This window comes from Lepus europaeus, chromosome 3, assembly GCF_033115175.1.
Source record: "Lepus europaeus isolate LE1 chromosome 3, mLepTim1.pri, whole genome shotgun sequence".
Lineage (NCBI taxonomy): Eukaryota > Metazoa > Chordata > Mammalia > Lagomorpha > Leporidae > Lepus > Lepus europaeus.
The window spans coordinates 7,322,698-7,345,559 of record NC_084829.1 but is presented as its reverse complement, the minus strand read 5'-3'; the positions used below and the strand labels follow the sequence as shown (position 1 = coordinate 7,345,559).

Here is a 22,862-nt window from a genome sequence, read left to right as displayed (position 1 = left end):
CACTCCGGGCTCCACAGTATCTGGTCCCTTCTCCCGGTCACTCCAGGCCCCACAGTATCTGGCCCCTTCTCCCGGTCACTCCGGGCTCCACAGTATCTGGCCCCTTCACTTCCAATCCCCCTAACTGTGCTCCAGGCACAGTGGCCTGTGTTCCTTAGTCAGCTGACCCTGGGGCCTTTGCACACGTCCTCTTCTAGAAAAGCCGCTCCCTCTGCTCTTCTCAGGGTAGCGCCTTCTTCCTGCTCCACCCTTCCCGAATCCCTCTGGCACTACTTAGCATATTAACCGACTTTAATTATTTTTTTCAAAAAAAGTTTAAACCAAAATAAACGTCTTTTAATCCCAGTTTTCCACCAGATTTCTAAAACACCATCGCACATATCTTTTTGTTTAACGGCCTTCCCTCTCTCCCAAATGGAAAATAAAGTTCTACGGTCCCCATTACCAGGCCCGGGTGCTCAACAAACCCCTGGGCAGCACGGAACGCCCCGTGGCGGCGCCCCCCGCCCCCGCCTCTCCACGGCCCCGCCCCCCTCCCCGTGGCTAGCGGTCCCCGACCCCCCCCTCTCCGTGGCCAGGACTCCCCGACCCCTCCTCTCCGTGGCCAGCGCTCCCCGACCCCGCCTCTCCGTGGCCAGGACTCCCCGACCCCCCCTCCCCGTGGCCAGCGCTCCCGGACCCCGCCTCTCCGTGGCCAGGACTCCCCGACCCCGCCTCTCCGTGGCCAGGACTCCCCGACCCCTCCTCTCCGTGGCCAGCGCACCCCGCCCCCGCCTCTCCGTGGCCAGGACTCCCCGACCCCCCCCTCCCCGTGGCCAGCGCTCCCCGCCCCCGCCTCTCCGTGGCCAGGACTCCCCGCCCCCGCCTCTCCGTGGCCAGGACTCCCCGACCCCCCCCCTCCGTGGCCAGGACTCCCCGACCCCTCCTCTCCGTGGCGGCGCCCCCCCGCCCCCGCCTCTCCGTGGCCAGGACTCCCCGACCCCCCCCCTCCGTGGCGGCCCTCTCCGACACCCCCTCCCCGTGGCCAGCGCTCCCCGACCCCTCCTCTCCGTGGCGGCGTCCCCCGCCCCCGCCTCTCCACGGCGCCCCGCCCCCGCCTCTCCGTAGCCAGGACTCCCCGCCCCCGCCTCTCCGTGGCCAGGACTCCCCGACCCCCCCCTCCGTGGCGGCCCTCCCCGACCCCCCCTCCCCGTGGCCAGCGCTCCCCGACTCCGCCTCTCCGTGGCCAGCGCTCCCCGACTCCGCCTCTCCGTGGCCAGGACTCCCCGCCCCCGCCTCTCCGTGGCCAGGACTCCCCGACCCCCCCCCTCCGTGGCGGCCCTCCCCGACCCCTCCTCTCCGTGGCGGCGCCCCCCGCCCCGCCTCTCCACGGCCCCCCGCCCCCGCCTCTCCGTAGCCAGGACTCCCTGACCCCCCCTCCCCGTGGCCAGCGCTCCCCGCCCCCGCCTCTCCGTGGCCAGGACTCCCCGACCCCCCCCCCCGTGGCGGCCCTCCCCGACCCCTCCTCTCCGTGGCGGCGCCCCCCGCCCCCGCCTCTCCGTGGCCAGCGGTCCCCGACCCCCCTCCCCGTGGCCAGCGCTCCCCGACTCCGCCTCTCCGTGGCCAGCGCTCCCCGCCCCCGCCTCTCCGTGGCCAGGACTCCCCGACCCCCCCCCTCCGTGGCGGCCCTCCCCGACCCCTCCTCTCCGTGGCGGCGCCCCCCGCCCCCGCCTCTCCGTAGCCAGGACTCCCTGACCCCCCCTCCCCGTGGCCAGCGCCCCCCGCCCCCGCCTCTCCGTAGCCAGGACTCCCCGATCCCCCCCCTCCGTGGCGGCGCCCCCCGCCCCCTCCCCGTGGCCAGCGCCCCCCGCCCCCGCCTCTCCGTAGCCAGGACTCCCTGACCCCCCCCTCCGTGGCGGCGCCCCCCCCCCCCTCAGCGCGCACGGACTCGGCAAGCGGCTTTCATTCGCGCTGCCAGGCCAGAGCGCGCCAGGAACCACTACGGACTCCCCGAGAAGGGGCCGCACGATCGGAACCGCGGCACCCGATACCTGTCGGAGTCCGCGTCGTCGAACTGGCCGGGCACCACCCGGCCCATCAGGACCCGCCGGTAGTCCATGACCCAGGGCGCCGGGGCGGGAACGCCACGCACACGGCCTTCCCTGCGGCCTTCCAACGGCTTCTCCGCGACCCCCACCTCGCAAACGGTTTAGAATCCCACCCGCGGCCAACACCGCCCGCCCCGCGCCTCGGCGCGCCGGACCCACAGTCACACCGCGCGCCGCGGCACGTGCCCGGAAGTCCCGCCCCTTCCGGAAGCGCGGCTCGCCGGAAGCCCCGCCCCCGCGCCGGGCAGTGGGCCTGGGCGGACGGTGCGCGAGAAGGACCAACCGAAGCGTCAGGTGGGCGGCGTCCAGTGGCCGCCGTTCCGCCCCGAGTGTGTGTGTGTGTCTCTGCCGGCCGAGGCGCGCGGCTGCGGGTGCACGGGCTGCTCGGCCTGGGGGTCTCGCACTCTCGTCACGTCGCTGCGTTAGGACGGCGGACGCCGAAGCTCGCTCGCCGGCGAGCGCGGGTGGCGTCACACAGGCGCGTTCCGGCCGCGAGCCCCGGCGAGTTTGTGGAAGCCGTCGTTGGGAGTGGGTGGTGGGTGTTGTCGCTGCCTCTCGACCTTCGGTGTGGCGGGAGGAAGCCGCGAGTCGCCAGGGTGGGCCCAGGCGAGTCTCTGGGCCCTGGCAGTGAGCACACTGCGGCGTCTTGGAAAGCTTGGCGCGTGGTTTTGGGATGAACGGGAGATAAGCGCTTTTTTTAAAAAAGAGATAAGGTTCGTCCCAGCCCCGAAGAAGCTGTGGCGTTTCGGTCCCTCACTCCCGGGCCTTGTGCTTTCTGACAGCGTTAAATGGCCCTGGAATATCCGTCCGAACATGCCAACAACTGATTTTTAAAAATCTCCCAGGAACCTGGTGAGGACGTAAATGAAAGGTGGACGAGCCGTGGGTCCGCGCAGCGAGGCCAGGGCCCGGGGTCAGCAGCTGGGAAGAAGCCGGTGTTTGCTCGCAGAGCCCGGGGGCCAGGCGCCTGGGCCTCACTTCCGGCCTTCTCCAGGGGTGCAGGGCAAGGGGTCTTAACGCCGGAAGTTGGGGTCGGCTTCTGCCTGGCCCTCGGTGACCCCTCCGCTGGTCAGCGACTTGGAGTCTTTGTGGAGATTCTGAGGATGGCCAAGTGGGCTCAGTCTGGGGGCTCCGTGCAGGTGGTGGGTAACGGTTTGCACAAGGTCTGGGGGATTCCTCAACAGGACCCCTGTAGAGGGGATAGGTGACCTAAGTCCTGCGACCTGGACCCTGTGGGGCCAGCTGTCCCCGCCCCTTCAATTTAGTGAGCTTTTTTTTTTTTTGACAGGCAGAGTGGACAGTGAGAGAGAGAGAGAAAGGTCTTCCTTTTGCCGTTGGTTCACCCTCCAATGGCTGCCGCGGTAGGCGCGCTGTGGCCGGCGCACCACACTGATCCGAAGCCAGGAGCCAGGTACTTATCCTGGTCTCCCATGGGGTGCAGGGCCCAAGCACTTGGGCCATCCTCCACTGCACTCCCTGGCCACAGCAGAGAGCTGTCCTGGAAGAAGGGCAACCGGGACAGGATCGGTGCCCCGACTGGGACTAGAACCCGGAGTGCCAGCCCCGCAAGGCGGAGGATTAGCCTAGTGAGCCGCAGCGCCGGCCTTTTTTTTTTTTTTTTTTTTTTTTTTTAAAGAAGGAAATGGGTGGGTGGAGAGAGAGCTTCCATCCCGTGGTTCACCCCACAAGTGGCTGTGATGGCTGGGCTGGCCAGACTGAAACCAGGAGCCTGGAGCTCCATCCGGGTCCACGTGGGTGCAGGGGCCCAAGCACTTGGGCCGTCATCCGCTGCTTTCCCAGGCGCCTTAGCAGAGAGCTGGGTCGGAAGTGGAGCAGCCGGGACTGGAACCAGCACCCACATGGGATGCTAGCCCTGCAAGTGGCAGCCGTACCTGCCACGGCACAGCGCAGGCCCCTGGCCTACTGACTCTTACACTCTGTGGAATAATGGCGTAGATTCGAAATGACTAATCGTCGATAAACTGTTGATCAGTTCAGTGATTCCACAAAATGATTAGACCAGGCAAATGGGTAGTGACTGAGCATAATAGAAATAAATCATGCAGGATTTGTTCAAATCAGTGCTTACTGTGTACACAACACTGGCCTGATTGTAACAGAGGGTGTCGAGGTGCCTTAGGTGAACCCCGTGAGACATTTATAAATTCTAAATGCAGACACTGACACCCTGCAAACTGCACGGGTAGGCGCAGGGGTGCAAGCTGGGCATTGAGAGGCTAAAGACATTGAAGGAAGTTGAGTGAATGGGCAGAGGGGACGGTTTTAGGAGAGGAGCACATGGCAGAACAGGTTAGGGAGGTGGTCAGGAGCCTTAGCTATGCAGGGAAATGGGCTGATCTCAGAGCAGGGGAGTACTGGGTGGGTCACGAGGGCGCAGGCTCTGCATGGCCAGAGTTGGGACTCGGTCCCCTGCAGAGCTGAGGAGGTCACCAGGGTGATGCAGGGATGGAAAGAAAGCACGAGTCATAGGGAGACATTTTTAGAGGAAAAATGAGCAGGAATTGTAGGCAAATACCTGTGGATGGTGAGGTAGAGGGATGCCAAGATGCCCCCGAATTTTCAAACCTGGGTGCCTGAAAGAATAGATGTGGCACAGGAAATGAGGGAGGAAAACTAAATTTACTCTCTCTGATTTGACTTGATAATGAAGTGTTCAAGTGAAAGGTATTGGTTAAGTAAATGGAAATAGTGTTTTGTGGAAGCTAATAGGTCCACGATAACATTTTGTGAGTATCTATTGGTTGACAAACTGAGAAGTACCTTCACTGCGTGTAGGTCCCAAGCCTTTTACAGAATTATTGCATAGTAGCTGCACATAGGGACTCACTTTTGTCCTAATTGGTGTTTAGTACCAAACCAAGTTACTATGATATACTCAGGCTGAAATGTGTAGTTTTTCTAGCAGCTTGCTAAGTGACGTTTTAGCATTTAGCACAGCAAGTTTTGCTGCCTTCCTGATGGGAGGAGGGGTGGGGGAAACCCCTTTTTGTCCGCATTTACTAACTGACATTAAACTACGCTTTTTTAAAGAGGCCTTCCATCGTTCAACAGTTAGGACAAGCACTGTCAAGCATTTTCGTCATCACCTTCAGGCCCCCACATTTTGAAATGGATGCTTCTCGCGAAAAATTAGCAAGTATATCAGAATCAGATCCCGTGAGCGTCAGCCGTCTTCCCCAGGACTTGACGCGCTTGGAGGACTTGATGCGCTCAGATTCTCCCAACTGTGTGGAAGCCATCAGCACCCTTTCAGATTTGTCCCAGGTGTGCCTTGTGTTCAGCGTCCAGTTCTCTTCCAGCTGAAAACGTCTCCAGAAGCAGGAGAAATAAAGAATCTTCAGTGGACACGTGGGGTGGGGAGTCGGGGTGGATACTGGGCCTGGTTCTCCCAGTTCCGTCAGTGTACAAAGAACAGGGAGAATTTTACAGATAGAGTGTTAAAATCTGGTCCTCGTTAGCCCCTTCATGAAGTCCCAAGAGTGCAGCCAGAGGACATGACCGTAGTACCTCAGTCATAGGGAAAGTGTGAGAGCCCAGGGGGCCTGACCCTTGGTCAGTGCCCTCCCCACTGTGTTGATGTAAGTCGTTTGACACTCAGCATCTTGCATACAAATGACTCCCCATCTCCGTGAAACTTCTACTGCCCCTTCTCACAAAGTAGATGGTCATGTCCATGGTCATGGATATTGTTCTGAATGTTTGATAGTTACTAGCAAGGGTATGGAGAAGTAATCAGACTGTATTAAGTTATACCGTATGACATTGCCTTTTTGTAGTTCAAAATGGGCAAATATTTACAATTTCACATGGTTCATGCTATAAATTTGCAAAGCCATTCTTGAGAGCTGCTTAGTAATGGGAAATCAAGAGTTAAACCATTTTTTAAATATATGTAATCACATTGTGATTTTCTTATTTTAAATTATTTTTTTACAGATTTTATTTGAAAGATAGAGTTACAGACAGAGAAAGGTAGAGACAGAGAAAAAGGTCTTCCAAGCATTGGTTAACTCCCCAAATGGCTGCAAAAGCCAGAGCTGAGCTGATTCGAAGCCAGGAGCCAGGAGTTCCTTCAGGTCTCCCATGCAGGTGCAGGGTCCCAAGGACTTGGGCCATCCTCTACTGCTTTCCCAGGCCATAGCAGAGAGCTGGATCAGAAGTGGAGCAGCAGGACTTGAAGCAGCGCACATAAGGGATGCCAGCACTGCAGGCAGCGGCTTTACCCTCTACACCATGGCACCAGCCCTTGAGATTATCAATCTTCCATCTGCTGCTTCTGCTTCACTCCCCAAATGCCTGCAGCAGCCAGGGCTGGACCAGGCCAACACCAGAAGTCTGAAATTCCATTTATCCCCTGTGGGTGGCAGGGGACCAAGCGCTTGAGCCACCATCTTCTGCCTCCTAAGTGCATTAGCAAGAAGCTAGATCAGTAGCAGAGCTGCTAGAACTCAGACTGGCACTCCTATATGGGATGCAGGCATCCCAAGTGGTAGCTTCACCCACTGTACCACAGTGCCTGCCCCTTGTATATTTTAAAATTCTATCTCTAGGAAGTATTCAAATAGGTTGTTTAAAGATTTGTCTATCATAACCAGCTCTTAGAAAAAAAACCTAAATTTTCATTAGTCTGGGGCTAATTGTTGTACAGTGGACATATAACCTCAGATATAGTAGTATAGGATGTATAAGTACATATTTGTTGACAGAAAAAGTCACATCGTCACATCGCTTCTCTCCGGGTAGTATTTCTAAGCAATGTTCAAGATTCTTTTTTATAATTTGATAATTCTTTCATTTTGAAAAAGAAATATTATTACAGTGTTGAATTGTGTCCAAGATACTAATTTTAAAGAAATGGATGTCTTAAATTATCTAACAGGTTTTTCTATCTTGAATTTCATTAAGCATTATATCCTTATGGACCAAAGGAACAAAAGATATATTTTAATTAAAAACTGGACTATCAGAAAAGACTAGAGTTGGAAGTCATTTTTGAATTTCTATGAGTAGTAGAGTCCCAAGAAATCTGAAATATAAAATCAAAGTATGAATAGTGCTATTTATTTTTCAAGGATATTATTAATACTTTTAAACTCTAATTGAAGATAAATGGTCTGAATTAACTAACAAGTATAAAAAGTTTGCTTTAAATTTTTTTGTGTGTGCCTCAATACACCCAATACATGGAACAGTTAGAAGAAAGTGTTAATGAAGGTTTCTAAAAATTAACTAATGAGAGATAAGGGCATTGTGGTGCTGTGGGTTAAGTGGCTGCAACACCTGCACCCCACATGAGATTGTGGGTTTTTCCTGCTAATGCACCTGGGAGGCAGCTGGTGATGGCCCACGAGTTTGGGTATCTTGGAACTGTGTGGGGAGACTCAGAAGGAGCTCTGGGCTCCTACATTCAGCCTGGCCTATCCCTGGCTGTTTAGGTATTTGGGGGCCTGAATCAGTGGATGGATGATAACTCTGTCTCTCCCTCTCTCTCATTCTGTCTTTCAAATAAACCTTTAATAAAAGAATGTTTTTAGAGTACTTGATGTACTATTAATGATTAAACCAATATTTTCCTCAAATATTTAAATGTCTTCCTTACTGTCTTATTTTACACTGTTAAAAACCCCTTTTATATAACATTAAGGTAACTTTGAGAATAGACTACATGAAGTTTTGTAAATTCCTAGTTCAAGGACTCTAATGTCACTGCATTATTAGAACTCTTGTTTTATGTTTTCAGTATTCAAAGATTACAGTAACAACTACTTTAATGCTGTTTAGACCAGATTTAATAAACATCAAAGAATTATCAGAGATAGTGTATGCTATCATAGATTCCTGTTTGTAGTCACGTAAGACATCAGAAATCTAAAATGTTAAAGTAGTGACGTGTCATTTAATCCCATGACTGTATGAGCATGGTTTTACTAAAAGCTAAAAATGTACAGTGAAGAAAGATACTAGAGAGCTCTTCCTGTGCAACAACAGGTTCTAACAATTACATAGCAGTGCGCGCGCACCTTTGAAAGAAGCTTATGGTGTCCTCTTGAAGTGTTAATATTATTGCCTTGTTTATTCATACAGAATGAAATAATGAATGGAGAGAGGGAAAATGAGTCCAAATTCACACTTTGTGAAGCGTTTTGTAGCACAGTACATGATTTGTTACATGGTGAGTACTTGTCAATATGAGAAACAGAAGCAGGTTTTTTGGTGTGTGTCCTTTGAAGATAATAATACTAATGTTAAGGCACTGTTCTGAGTGCTTTATATACAGTATCATGTTCAACTCACAACTGGAATAGACATTTTTGAAATTTTAACAGGGCTGTTTTTTTTAATCTCTATTTTACCAATGAGAGTAAGACTCAGAGTCGCTTGCAAGATCATAAAGCTTTAAGCAAATGAGTCCCATCTCGAACATCAGGATTTTATACTTTTTAAAGATTTATTTATTTATTTGAAAGGCAGAGTCACAGAGAGGCAGAGAGAGATCCTCCATCTGCTTGTTCACTCCCCAAATGGCCACAACAACTGGAACTGGGCCGATCTGAAGCCAGGAGCCAGGAGCTTCTTCCAGGTCTCCCATTTGGGTACAGGGGCCCAAGCACTTGGGCCTCCTCCTATTGCTTTCCCAGGCCACAGCAGAGAGCTTGATTGGAAGTGGAGCAGCCGGGACTCAAACCTGTGCCCATATGGGATGCCAGCACTGCAGACAGTGGCTTTACCTGCTAGGCCACAGCGCCAGCCCCTTAAGTATCTTAAAAGACATTTATTGATATAACCAAAAATCTCTTATTCTAGTCTTAAGTTGACAGATGAAAGCTACTTAGGAGTTAATTATGTGAAACACATTGATCATGTTTGTTAATGCAAACCCAAATACTGTATAGAAATTTCCTTTTATTTTTAATAATTATTGAAAAAGAAAAGGTTTGACAAACCTTACTGAAACTACAGAATTTACTGTATGTGGTTGTAAGAATTGAGTGACAAGGATTGGTAGGGAGAAGAAAACATGATCATTGCCTGCAAATTGTGTTTTTCCACAAACTATTAGAACTGATAAGGCAGTTTGGAAGAATGCTGGATATAAAATCAATGTAAATAAAAACAATAGCATTGCAATGTACCAGCAAAAGCTGGCTTGAAATGGTAATTTTTTAAAAACTATTATCAGTAGCAGTATAAACTTTAAGGTACCTAAGAATAAATCTAACAGGAGTGGGTGTGTATCCTTGTGGTTAAGATGCTTGCATTTAGAGTACCTGGATTTGATTCCTGACTGCAGCTTTCCTGCTAGAAAGAAAGCAGTGGGCCCTGGAGACAGTGTTACAGCTCAGGTGATTGGATTCCTGCCGCTCAGGTGGCAAACCTGGATTGAATTCCTGGCGCCTGACTTTGGCATGGCTCAGTCCCAGCCATTATGGGCACTTGGGGAATGAACAAGTGGATGGGAGCTCTTTCTCTCCCTCCTACTCTCTTTCTTTTCTCTCCTCAAATAAATAAAACTTTTAAAATAGAATAAATCTAACAAGGTGTGTAAGATTGCTATAGAAGGGGCCAGCACTGTGGTGTGCTGGATAGAGCTGCCACCTGCAGTACCAGCAGCCTATTTGGGTGCCAATTCAAGAGCTGGCTGCTCCACTTCTGATCCAGATCTCTGCTAATGTGCCTGGGAAAGCAGCAGAAGATGGTCTAAGTGCTTCTGGCCCTGTACCCATGTGGGAGACCTGGAAGAAGCTCCTGGCTCCTGGCTTATTCCTGGCCCAGCCCTGACTGTTGTAGCCTTTTGGGAGTGAACCAGCAAGTGTATATCTCTGTCTCACCCTCTCTGTAACTCTGACTTTCAAATAAAATAAATCTTTGAATATAAAAATAATATTTCTTAGGCCGGCGCCGCGGCTCAACTGGCTAATCCTCCACCTTGTGGCGCCGGCACACCGGGTTCTAGTCCCGGTCGGGGCGCCGGATTCTGTCCCGGTTGCCCCTCTTCCAGGCCAGCTCTCTGCTATGGCCCGGGAGTGCAGTGGAGGATGGTCCAAGTGCTTGGGCCCTGCACCCCATGGGAGACCAGGATAAACACCTGGCTCCTGCCATCGGATCAGCGCGGTGCGCCGGCCACAGCGCGCCAGCCGCAGCGGCCATTGGAGGGTGAACCAACGACAAAAGGAAGACCTTTCTCTCTGTCTCTCTCTCTCTCACTGTCCACTCTGCCTGTCAAAAAAAAATAATAATAATAATATTTCCTTGGAAAAGAAGTATAAAATTTTCTGGGAGGACATAAAAAAAGTTTCATGTTCAATATTGTGAAGATGCCAGTTTCCCTCAAGTGTATGAATTAATGTAGTTTCATTTACCCTAAGTTGACCCTAACATTCTCTTTTAGAAATGAAAGAAGTTGGAAAAAAATACCCAGTACATCTTGAAAAAAGAAGAAAAAAAAAAAGACATGAAAACTTGCCCTGCAAGATAAGATTTATTTTAAAAAAAGATTTATGATACAGTTACAGTAATTACAACAATGTGTTGCAAGCAGAAGGGTCACATCCCTTGGAATAAACAGAATACTGTGTCTAAAGATTGTTCCACAACAGTTGGCTCTCTGAATGTAGGAAATGATTAGAACCTGTGGCTTAGTGGGTAAAGCTGCCTCCTGCAGTGCTGGCATTCCATATGGGCACAGATTTGTGTCCCCATTGCGCTGCTTCTGATCCAGCTCCCAGCTGATTGCCTGGGAAAAAGCAACAGAACATGGGCCAAGTGCATGGGCCCCTGACACCCACATGGGAAACCAGGGAGAAGCTCCTGGCTCCTGACTTCAGCTTGGCCCAGTGCTGACTGTTGTGGCCATCAGGGGAGTGAACCAGCCAATGGAAGATTCATTTTCTCTCTCTCTCTCCTTCTCTCTCTCTCTCTCCTTTCTTCCCTTCCTCCCTCTCCCTCTTCTCTTCTGTAACTCTTTTAAAATAAATAATTAAATCTTTAAAAAAAAAAGGTAAATTCCACATGGGTAAAGGCCTCCATGTGAAGCGAGGCTCTCTCTTAGTGAAAATGTAGAAAATGCCTTTATAACAAGAAAGGCCAAGATTTCTTAGGGCATAAAAATACACACCATCATCAGCACATGCGACAACATTAACATTTAAAAAACACCTGTATGGTCAATGGACAATGTCAAAAGAGCAAACCTTAGACTAAGAGGAAATATGTGCTGTGTATATAATTAACAAATAATTGATGTCCGAGATGAGGAACTCCAATAAGAAAAAGACACATAATAGGAAAACAGGCAAAGTGTAGGTATTAATTTGGCTGGCATTACAAAACACCAAATACTGTGGCTTAACCCATAGAAATGTGTCTGGCAGGGTTGCTTCTCCCAAGGCCTCGCCTGCCTTGGCTTGCATGTGGCCACTTTCTTGCTATGTCCCTACATGCCTTTTCTTTTTTTTTTTTTTTTTTTTTTTTTTTGTGACAGGCAGAGTGGACAGTGAGAGAGAGAGACAGAGAGAAAGGTCTTCCTTTTGCCGTTGGTGCACCCTCCAATGGCCGCCGCGGTAGCGCGCTGCGGCCGGCGCACCGCACTGTTCCGATGGCAGGAGCCAGGTGCTTCTCCTGGTCTCCCATGGGGTGCAGGACCCAAGGACTTGGGCCATCCTCCACTGCCCTACATGCCTTTTCTATGTGCACCTGCCTTGTATCTCTTCCTCTTTTTGAGATCGGTCTTACTGCATTAGGGACTATACTGATGGCCACATTTAACTTCAGTTACTGCTTTAAAAGCCTTGTCTTCAAATACAGTCATTTCTAAGATGTGGGGGTTAGGGCACCAACAGATGAATTTGGAGGGTACACAGTTCAGTCCGTAACAGAGTGTGAGACAGATTGTACACTTGGTTGACAGGCAAATTTCAGGAAAGAAACCTGCAATACCATTAGGTCCGTGAAGGGATGTTCATTAAAAAGATGACCATAAAGTACAATTTCATGTATGTCAGTTTGACATGTTTGGGAGGAATGTAGAGCAAAAGAACTGTTTTGCTACTGGTAGAAGTAAATTGGTACAGTCATTTGGAGAATAATTTTATACTATCTATTGAAGATAGGCATTTTCTTGTTTTAAGATTTGTTTATTTGAGAGGTAGAGTTACAGACAGAGAGGGAGATACAGAGAGAAAGGTCTTTCCTTCCACTGGTACACTCCCCAAATAACCACAACGACCAGAGCTGAGCTGATCTGAAGCCAGGAGCTTCCTCCAGGTCTTCCCAGAAGGTGCAGGGGCCCAGGTGCTTGGGCCATCTTCACCATCTTCTGCTTTCCCAGGCCATAGCAGAGAGCTGGATCAGAAGAAGAGCAGCTGGGACTAGAACTGGTGCCCATATGGAATGCTGGCGCTGTAGGCGGAGGGTTAACCTACTGTGCCTTAATACTGGCCCGAAAATAGGCATTTTCTATAATCCAGCAATTCCACTTCTAGATACACAATAGCCTAGACGAAAATTCTTATATTGATTTACATGAAACATGAAAAAGGATGTTTCCTACAATATGTTTGTAACAGCAAAATAAGCAACTTAAAGGGGCCGGTGGTAAAGCCACCACCTGCAGGCTGGCATCCCATATGGGCGCCAGTTCGAGACGTGGCTGCTCGACTTCCAATCCAGCTCTCTGCTATGACCTGGGAAAGCAGTAGAAGATGGCCCAAGTGCTTGGGCCCTTGCAGCAGCATGGTAGACCTGGAAGAAGCTCCTGGCTCCTGGCTTCGGATCTGCACAGCTCTGACAATTGCGGCCATGTGGGGAGTGAACCAGTGGATAGAAGACTCTCACTCTCTCTGCATCTGCCTCTCTGTAAGTCTTTCAAATAAATAAATAAATCTTTAAAAAAAAAAAAGCAAGTTAAATAGTCAACAAAGAGGAACAAAAGTGTAATCTTCAGTAAAATGAAGTACATCTTCATGTTTTCACATGGCTAAGTCTTAAAAATTTTGAGTGAAAGGGGCCAGCGCTGTGGCACAGCAGGTTAACGCCCTGGCCGGAAGCACCGGCATCCCATGTGGGCGCCAGTTTGAGACCTGGCTGCTCCACTTCCTATCCAGCTCTCTGCTATGGCCTGGGAAAGCAGTGGAAGAAGGCCCAAGTCCTTCAGCCCCTGCACCCACGTGGGAGACTCGGAAGAATCTTCTGGCTCCTGGCTTCAGATCAGCACAGCTCCAGCCGTTGCAGCCAACTGGGGAGTGAACCAGCTGATGGAAGACCCCTCTCTCTCTCTCTCTCTCTCTCTCTCTCTCTGCCTCTCCTCTCTCTGTGTAACTCTGATTTTCAAAGAAATAAATAAATTTAAAAAAAAATTTTTTTTGAGTGAAAAGGGCCGGTGCTGTGGCACAGCAGGTTAACGCCCTGGCCTGAAGCACTGGCATCCCACATGGGTGCCCATTCAAGACCCAGCTGCTCCATTTCTAATCCAGCTCTCTGCTATGGTCTGAGAAAGCAGTAGAAGGTGGCCCAAGTCCTTGGACCCCTGCACCCGTGTGGGAGACCCGGAAGAAGCTCCTGGCTCCTGGCTTCGGATCGGCGCAGCTCCGGCCATTGCAGCCAACTGGGAAGTGAACCATCAGATGGAAGACCCCTCTCTGTCTCTCCCTCTCTCTGCCTCTCCTCTCTCTGTGTAACTCTGACTTTCAAATAAATAAATAAATCTTTGAGAAAAAAAAAACTGGTATGAGAAGAATTTTTAAAAAAATTTTGAGTGAAATAAAAAGTTTGGGCTGGCACCGCGGCTCACTAGGCTAGTCCTCCACCTGCGGCGCTGGCACCGGGTTCTGTCCCGGTTACTCCTCTTCCAGTCCAGCTCTCTGCTGTGGCCTGGGAAGGCAGTGAAGGATGGCCCAAGTCCTTGGGCCCTGCACCCGCATGGGAGACCAGGAGAAAGCACCTGGCTCCTGGCTTCGGATCAGCACAGCTTGCCGGCCATGGTGGCCATTTGGGGGGTGAACCAACAGAAGGAAGACCTTTCTCTCTGTCTCTTTCTCTCACTGTCTAACTCTGCCTGTCCAAAAAAAAAAAAAAAGAAAAAGAAAGAAAAGAAAAGAAATAAAAAGTTTGTGTTTTGAGTAAATAGTGCTGGCTATGTAATATTTTAAAGCAGTACAAATGTAGTCATAGTTCACCTTGGGTACTGCTGGGCATTTTGAAACTTTTTTTTAAAAGATTATTTGCTTGAAAGGCAGCTACACAGTGGGGAAGAGAGATACTTTTCATCTGCTGTTTCACTCTCCAAACGGCTGGAGCCAATCCAAAGCCAGAAACCTGGAACTCCAGTTGGTCTCCCACATGAGTAAATAGGGCCCAAATACTTGGACCATCTTCTGCTGCTTTCCCAGGCACATTAGTAGCAGGGAGCTGGATTAGAAGTGGAGCAGCCGGGACTCAAACTGGAACCCACAGAAGATGCTGGCATTGCAGGCTGCAGCTTAACTAGACACATTTTATGATTTGAGAGAAACAACCACACTAGACATCTGTCAGACCCTACAGCTTCCAGTTCAAGTGGCTCACTATTTTAGTAATCCATACTGTAGTCCTTTCTAGGAGGGCTGGTTTGCAAAGCTAGGTTTTTAGAGGTTGCTCTGATAAACAATGAATCCTGTGTGAAAATCAGTGTGGACTTGGGAGTGAGGGTGATGATATGTAGTCTAATCCCAAGGTTTTAAGACGCTGTCCAAATTCATTTTTTTTTTTTTTTTGACAGAGTGGATAGTGAGAGAGAGAGACAGAGAGAAAGGTCTTCCTTTTTGCCGTTGGTTCACCCTCCAATGGCCGCTGCGGCCGGCGCATCGCGCTGATCCGAAGCCAGGAGCCAGGTGCTTCTCCTGGTCTCCCATGCGGGTGCAGGGCCCAAGCACTTGGGCCATCCTCCACTGCCTTCCCGGGCGATAGCAGAGAGCTGGCCTGGAAGAGGGGCAACCAGGATAGAATCCGGCGTCCCAACCAGGACTAGAACCCGGTGTGCCAGCGCCGCAAGGCGGAGGATTAGCCTGTTAAGCCACGGCGCCGGCCCAAATTCATTTTCTAACATTTGTTTTTATCTTCTGAATTTCTGGTACACATTAACTCTGGGTAATTTGTTACGTTGAAGAAAAAGTGTAGCATAGCAGGTAGAAGTAGTGTTTTCAGATCTCAGCTACAATGCTTAGCAACTCTATCACATTAGGCATGACTGAACCTTTCTCATTCCTCAGTTTCCGTATCTGTGTAAAAGGGATAACAACAAAACCAATACCATAGAGTCGTGAGACTGAACAAGGCTGATGTGTGTTTACCTTTATATTCTGGTTTTGTATCCTTTTGAAACATTTTATAATTACTGCATCTAAAAAACATAGTCAATGTTAGACTTTTGGAGATATATTTGAATTTGTTGTACTGGTGTTTCACCATAACGGTGTATAACAAACTTTCCTATAGTAGGGGATTTCTTTCCCTCGTGTCAAAAATTGCTTTGTGGTGTTTGCCAGCACAAAGCTATCCTGAAATCCCTCCAGCAAATAAGGTTGAAATAATTCATGCTTCTTAAGAGGCTGCAAGTTTATTTCATAACTGTAACTATTACCACATAAATCTGTAGTCAGCTCATTCTTCTTTCTCATTTTATTTAAGGCAGTCACACTGGAGGTTGTTACTCAGAGAATGAGCAAGTCCAGCCAGTTGATACCAGCAGTTTTCCCTTGGAACAATGTGATCCCCTCCATGAGGTTCACTGGGCAGAGGTAGCGAATGAGAAAATGACGACATCTCAGCATCTGATGGAAGGCTTTTCTGATGCCAAGAAGCCAGACCCGCAAAGCCATGAGTACACTTACGTAGAAGAGATTTCTATAAAGCAAGACTCATTTGAGGAAGAAAACCCAGTGGAAACTAGCCTTTCTACAGATAATGGCCCGTTTGCTAATGAGTGTGTCAGACAATCTCCCAGCAGCCCAGCTCTGATCTACTGCAATGGAGAGACCTGGGACTTCACAGAAAAGTCCCTGACTGCCTGTACTGCCAGGGGATCTGCCCCCCTCCATCCTCAACCACAAAGCTGCTTCTGTGAAGATGACGTACCCTATAAAGTTGAGAAACCGTCTTACAACAAGGGTAGTTGTAGCTGGTGTGATCTGAGAGCCAATGATAAAACACAGGAGGTAAGATGGTTGATGGTCACTGTCAGTTGTGGACCACTAAGAGATGTGTTGCCTTTTACATGAAAATCATACATGAACACAATCCAAGACTTCCAAGTAGCACTAAATTCTAATCAGTTTGCTCCTCTGGGCAAAATGTATTCTGGGGTCTTAATTCAAGTAGATTTTCCTGATAAAATCAAATCCATACCTAGTGGTTGGCACTACCAAATGGTAGTTTCTGTATGCGGACCAGAACTCTGTCTTACTCATCCTTTGGTGGTCCACAGCATCCACATGGCACCTTGCACTTTTTTTTAAAAGATATATTTATTTTTATTTATTTGACAGAGTTAGGCAGTGAGAGAGAGATAGAGAGAAAGGTCTTCCTTCCATTGGTTCACCCCCAAAATGGCCGCTACGGCCGGAGCCACGCCAATCCGAAGCCAGGAACCAGGTGCCTCTTCCTCATCTCCCATGCAGGTGCAGGTGCCCAAGCACTTGGGCCATCCTCCACTGCCCTCCTGGGCCACAGCAGAGAGCTGGACTGGAAGAGGAGCAACCGGGACTAGAACCCAGCGCCCATATGGGATGCCGTTGCCGCAGGCGGAGGATTAACCTAGTGAGCCTCGGCGCCGGCCCTGGCACCTTGCACTTAATAGGTTTTTGTATTTGTTCACTCCAAGTGGCTGGAACTCATGGAGTGTCTAGGAAAGGAAGGATTGAGCAGGAATGCAGGGGTGGGGGGGAGTGGTGATTAAATTATGAGACAGAATACTAAGATTTTCTATGTTGGACTTCTGTTGACAAGCAAAGAATGCTAATTTTTTTCTACCAAAGTGAAAGTATCAAATTATATTTTTTAATTTATTTTTTTATATTTACTTACTTGTTTGAAAGGCAGAGTTAGAGAGGGAGAGACAGAGAGGGGTCAGTCTTCATCTGCTGGTTCACTCCCCCATGGCCACAACAGTCAGAGCTGGGCCAGACTGAAGCCAGGAACCAGGAGCAGCTTCTGGTTCTCCCACATGGGTGGAGGGGCCCAAGCACTTGAGCCATCTTCTGCTGCTTTCCTTGGCACATTAGCAGGGAGCTGGATAGGAAGTGCAGCAGCCAGGACTCAAATCGATGCCTATGGGATGCCGGCACTGCAGATGGCAGCTTAACCTGTTATGCCACAGCACTGGCCCCTCACATTGTATTTTAATTTAATGATTCTGGGTACATATGTAGTATCCTAAGAGCAGCAAAGATACTAACAGTATAAATTCTGGGTGGTCTGAGCAAAAACAGAAAAGTTCTAAGAATTGATATGAGTGAACAGGTAGAATCTAAGAATGGTGTAAGTGATACTTTTTCAATGTGTATTTAATGAGAAAATTTCTGCCTCTTATGTTTTACTCACAGTTTTGAGAAGTTTTTCTGTTCATTTATGAGGGGGCTTCAAAAAGTTTATGGAAAGTACAGCTAATAGATAAGTTTATTTTCTTGCAAAGATATTTTAAAATCCATGCATATAAGGGCTGTTCAGAAAGTTCAGATACCTTGCATTTGGAAATAGATGGCAGTATTGAAAAGATAGCTTTAAGGACTGGATTGTGGTACCGCAGGTTAAGCCTGCACGTGGGCATGTGCATCCCATGTTGAAGTGTCTGGGACAGAATCCTGACTCTGCTCTTATCCAACTTCCTGCTAATATGCAGCCTGGGAGACAGCAGATGATGGCGCAAGGATGTGGGTTCCTGACACCCATATGGGAGACTCAGATGGAGTTCCTGACTCCTGGTTTCACCCTGGCCCAGCCTCAGCTGTTGTGGGCATTTGGGGGGTGAACCAATGAATGGGAACTAACTCACTCTCTCTCGAATAAAGAAAAATAAGTAAATTACCTTTAAAAAGAGAAATAACCGTATTTCCTCATGTTGATGAGTGGAAAATAGCAGTTTAAAAATCAGCTTGGGAGTGGACATTGGGCACAGGGGTTAAGCTGTTGCTTGGGACTCCCAGACCCATATCAGAGTGCCTGTATTTGAGTCCCAGGTCTGCTTTCCATCCTAGCTTCCTGCTGATGCACACCCTGGGAGGCAGCAGATCATGGTTCAAGTGCTTCCTACCTTGCCACTCTCTTGAGAGACCTGATGGAGTTCCTGGCTCCTGGCTTCACCATGACCCAGCCCTAGCTTGTGCGGACATTTGAGGAGTGAACTATCAGAGGGGAGATCTCTTTTTGTGTCTCTTTGCCTTTAAACAAAGAAAATTTTACAATCTAGGGGCTGGCTCTGTTGTGTAATAGGCTAAGCTCCTGGCTCCTGGCTTCAGATGGACTTAGTCCCGGCCACTGCGGCCATTTGGGGAGTGAACCAGCAGATGGAAAACTTTCCTCTCTGTCTCTCCCTCTCTGTGTCTGTAACTCTACCCCTCAAATAAATAAATCTTTAAAAAAATTTTAAAGTCTGCCTAATTGGGGTTTCCCAAGACGTCCTTCCACTTCCATTGCATTTAGTCATGTTTTTTCAGTCAGTAGATACTTCCAGGCATCTACTAAGTTCCAGACTCTGTGCTATGGGTTCGTTATATAATGGTTAAATAAAAATAAAAAACATGGTTCTTGGTCTCATGAAAACAACATCCCAGCAGGGGAGATAGATGTTAATCAAGCAATACCACAAAATGTGAACTCAGAGCTCTGACAGTGCTGTGAATAGAAGTAGAATGGGTGTCTGTAACGAGGATACTGCCCCTGGTCAGGGCATCTGGGGAGGCTCCCCTGAAGAACTGGTCATTGAGTTGAGCCATAAAGGATGGACAGGAGTTAATTAGGCAGCCATGGCTGGAAGAACCTTCCGTGCAGAACGAACATCTGCAAAATCTGCAGTTGAAGGAGCATAGGACTGAAGGAAGCCCAGTGTGCAGGGAGCCTGGGAGGAGGGAGCAGGAGGTGGAGTGGACGACGATGGAGGGGTGGCGGGGGTCAGATGTCAGGGCCTTGTTGGCCTCGGTAAGGATGGCTGCTCCATCCTAGAGCAGTGCAATGTCAAAATGAGGGGCCCAATCTAAATTCTAGAGACACCGTACAGTACAGCCTCCCGCTATAGGAGTCCCTCGCTAGATTTTTGGTAACATACTCATTTCAGTGGCTCTCATACTTAACTCTCCTTTATCAAGTTACCCTCAAAACCTGTTCTGTGGGCATGAAGTCAATCATGAGGCCTGTTTTTCTGCCATTCTGCCATTCAAAGGAGTCATAGCTAAGTGAGGAATTTCACATTTTTATTCAGAAGAGACCTTGAAGTCTGTAGGGTGACTGGTTCATATATTTGTTGAAATTCATTTGAAGTCAAAGAAAATGTTCCCTGTGTGTCCACAAAAGCGCGTGATAGATGATGACAGCAGTAAAGTTTAATTGTTCTTTTTTTTTTTTTTTCCTCTTAAGATTCATTCATTTATTTGAAAGGCAGAGTTAGAAAAAGGGAAGGAGGGAGAGAGAGAGGACTATCTGCTGGATCCATGTCCCAATAGCCACAACGGCCAGGCCTGGCTGAAGCCAGAAGCCTAGAACTCCATCTGGATCTCCCATGTGGGTAAAGAGGCCCAAGTACTTGGGCCGTCCTCTGCTGCTTTCCCAGGTGCATTAGCGGGGACCTGAACCAGCATTCCAACCTGGAATGCCAGTATCGAAGGCAGTGGCTTAACCCACTGTGCCACAACACCAGCCTCTAACTTTTCTTTTTTCTTTTTTTTTTCTTTCTTTCTTTTTTTTTTTTTAAAGATTTTATTTATTTGAAAGGCAGAGTTAAAGAGAGAGCGAGATCTTCCTTCTGCTGGTTCACTCCCCAAATGGCCACAATGGTCAGGGCTGGGCCAAGCTGAAGTCAGGAGCTAGGAGCTTCATCCTGGTCTTCCACTTGGGTGCAGGGGCCCAAGGACTTCTGCTTTTTCGAGCACACTATCAGGGAGCTGGATCAGAAGCAGAGAAGTCAGGACTCAAACCAGCACCCATATAGGATGCCGGCGCTGCAGTTGGTGGCTTAATTTGCTGTGCCACAGCACCTGCCCCAGCCCCTAGTTTTTCTTTTGTCACACTGAACATGATATATCTTTTATAATATACTTATGTTTGTGCTCTGCTGTGCTGTTAGGTGCTGTGCCTACACTCAGCAGTTCTTAGGGATTAAATTCTGTGAAGTGATTACTTTTGGAAGTAGGTATTTTTACTGTATAGCTGAGAAGCCAAACTAGGAACCTAGAATTCAAGGCCAGCTGTAGCAGGTAAAGCCACCACCTGCAGTACCAGCATCTCATATAGGTACCAGTTCGAGTGTCAGCTGCTCCACTTCCAATCCAACTCTCTGTTATGGCCTGGGAAAGCAATGGAAGATGGCCCAAGTCCTTCAGCCCCTGCACTCATGTGGAAGACCCGGAAGAAGCTCCTGGCTTCTGGCTTCGGATCAGCTCAGCTCTGGCCATTGCAGTCATTTGGGGAGTGAACCAGCGGATGGAAGACCTCTCTCTTTCTCTGGCTCTACCTCTTTCTGTGACTCTGTCTTTCAAATAAATAAATAAACCTTTAAAAAAATAATTCAGGCCAGCTCCACCTGACTCCAAAGTTCATGATCTTTTTTGTTTATTTAATTTACAGACTGAAGTTGCTTCAAAAGAAATACAGAACTTTGGGGAGATTTCTGAGACGTCAGTCCATCCCCAAGAGGAAGTCACAGTGGAGAGCATGGGGAGTTCCGAGATTGCGTCAACCTGGCCCCCAGCAGACGTCTCCTGGCGTGACGGAGCAGCTCGGCAGAAATGCAGGACGCCAGACAAGGAGCAGAGCTTCGAGAGCCTGCAGCCCCTGGAAGAGGACATGGCTTTAAACGAAGTGTTAAAGAAACTGAAACACACCAACAGAAGGCAGCAGATGCGGATCCAAGACCTCCAGTGTAGTAACCTGTACTTGGAGAAGAAGGTCAAAGAATTACAGGTGAAGACTGCTAAGCAGCAAGGGTTTGTGGACATCATAAATAAGCTGAAGGGCCACATTGAAGAATTAATCGAAGACAAATACAGCATAATCCTAGAGAAGAACGAGGCTAACAGGACACTGCAGAATTTGCGAGAGACTTTAGCTGACACACAAAGACACCTTCAGGAATCCAGGAAAGAGAAGGAAGCTTTGCAGCTTGAAGTCAGAAAGATCAAGGTGAGTTTCGTTCACTTACAGGAAAGCTACATTACTGAATTGCAGAAAAAAAGTGTATCTGTCAATCAGGGGACACAGACGGACAGAGTCTTCGGCATCAAAGAAGAAGGAGTCCAGAGGTTGCCCCAGCCCAGAGAAGGACTGGAAAAGGTCACCCCCTCTGCCTTGCACCTGTTGAAAAGGGAAAAAGAGACCCAAGAATTAGAGTTCTTGGCTTTACAGGAGGAATTCCAGAAACACAAAAAGAAAAACATGGAAGAAAGACAGAAATTGAAATCTAGACTTGAGAAATCGGTTACCCAAGTTAAATATTTGCAATTCATGTGTGAAAATGAAAGAGCTAAGAACACAAATCTTCAACAGCAGGTTGACGAAGTGAAAAGTGAGAATGCGAAACTGCAGCAGCAGGTGGCAAGGAGCCAGGAGCAAAACCGTGTCCCTAACTATGAGATGGCTCAGCTGAAGGAGCAGCTGGAGGAAGTCGTGGAGCCAGACGTCACCAAGGTATTGACGCAGTCTCTGCTAATGGTCGCTGCGTATTTGGACGTAACACTTGAGTGTAATTGTTTGCAGAAAAACTTACTAATTTGAAAAGGAAGTATATACAGGAAGGAAAATGCGCCAGAGGCTTGGAGGAGTTTTCATTCGTGGGCACTCCTGTTAAACAACAGCCATCCCTGGTTTCTTGGGTCTATTTTGGTATAGGGGATAGTTAACCTGGGTATTTTTTTTTTAAAGATTTATTTATTTATTTGAAAGCTAGAGTTATACAGAGAGAGAAGGAGAGACTGGTTCACTCCCCAGGGCTTGAACCAGCGCCCATGTAGGATGCTGGCGCAGCCGGCAGCAGCTTTACCTGCTACGCCACGCACCAGCCCCAACCTGGGTACTTCTAAAAGTTACCTTTGAAAAATGGTCTCTAAGTATAGCTCTCAATCTATTGAACAATTACTCTTAATAATATAATTGCATCCTTATGGTTTTGAATTAGGATAAAATGTGCCTTAGCTCCATGTTCCAGTTGTCTGTGAATCTGCCATACCTTCTCAGTTCTGGAGGAACAACACCCAAGAGTCTTGTGGCCCTGGAGGAAGCGAATGGTAGCAGAGTTGCCTTACGCATCCAGCAGCAACACAACCATAGACCTTAATTTTTATGGGTTTTGTCAAATGTTTTTGAAGATTACATAATTCAAGGCATACCTCTACCACTTAAGTGTTTTTCAATAATCAGAATTGGGGCTTTCTGCCAATATTAACTTGGAATTTTTGTTTCAGCTTTATTCCCTGGGAAGGGCACTTGATGGTTAGAGTGTGGCCAGAGAAGGCAGTGTGGAATGGAAAAGATCACTCGTTTTTGTTCTGCTTTCCTAGCAATTACATTGGCGTGACA

The 22,862-nt window shown here is 48.7% G+C and overlaps 2 protein-coding genes across 2 annotated transcripts in view; one reads left to right on the top strand and one right to left on the bottom strand.

The window, feature by feature from the left end:
* RIOK1 (RIO kinase 1) overlaps window positions 1–2,256 on the bottom strand; it is a 37,474-nt gene extending 35,218 nt beyond the window's left edge. Inside the window, exon 1 of the mRNA XM_062184343.1 lies at window positions 2,031–2,256. Coding sequence (XP_062040327.1) covers window positions 2,031–2,098 — 68 coding nt within the window. The 5' untranslated portion in view covers window positions 2,099–2,256. The remainder of the gene's footprint in view (window positions 1–2,030) is intronic.
* A 13,604-nt stretch (window positions 2,257–15,860) lies between these two features.
* The window catches only part of CAGE1 (cancer antigen 1), a 32,920-nt gene continuing 25,918 nt past the window's right edge, over window positions 15,861–22,862 (top strand). The window contains exons 1-3 of the mRNA XM_062187099.1: window positions 15,861–15,880; window positions 16,162–16,297; window positions 20,916–21,974. Coding sequence (XP_062043083.1) covers window positions 15,861–15,880; window positions 16,162–16,297; window positions 20,916–21,974 — 1,215 coding nt within the window. The remainder of the gene's footprint in view (window positions 15,881–16,161; window positions 16,298–20,915; window positions 21,975–22,862) is intronic.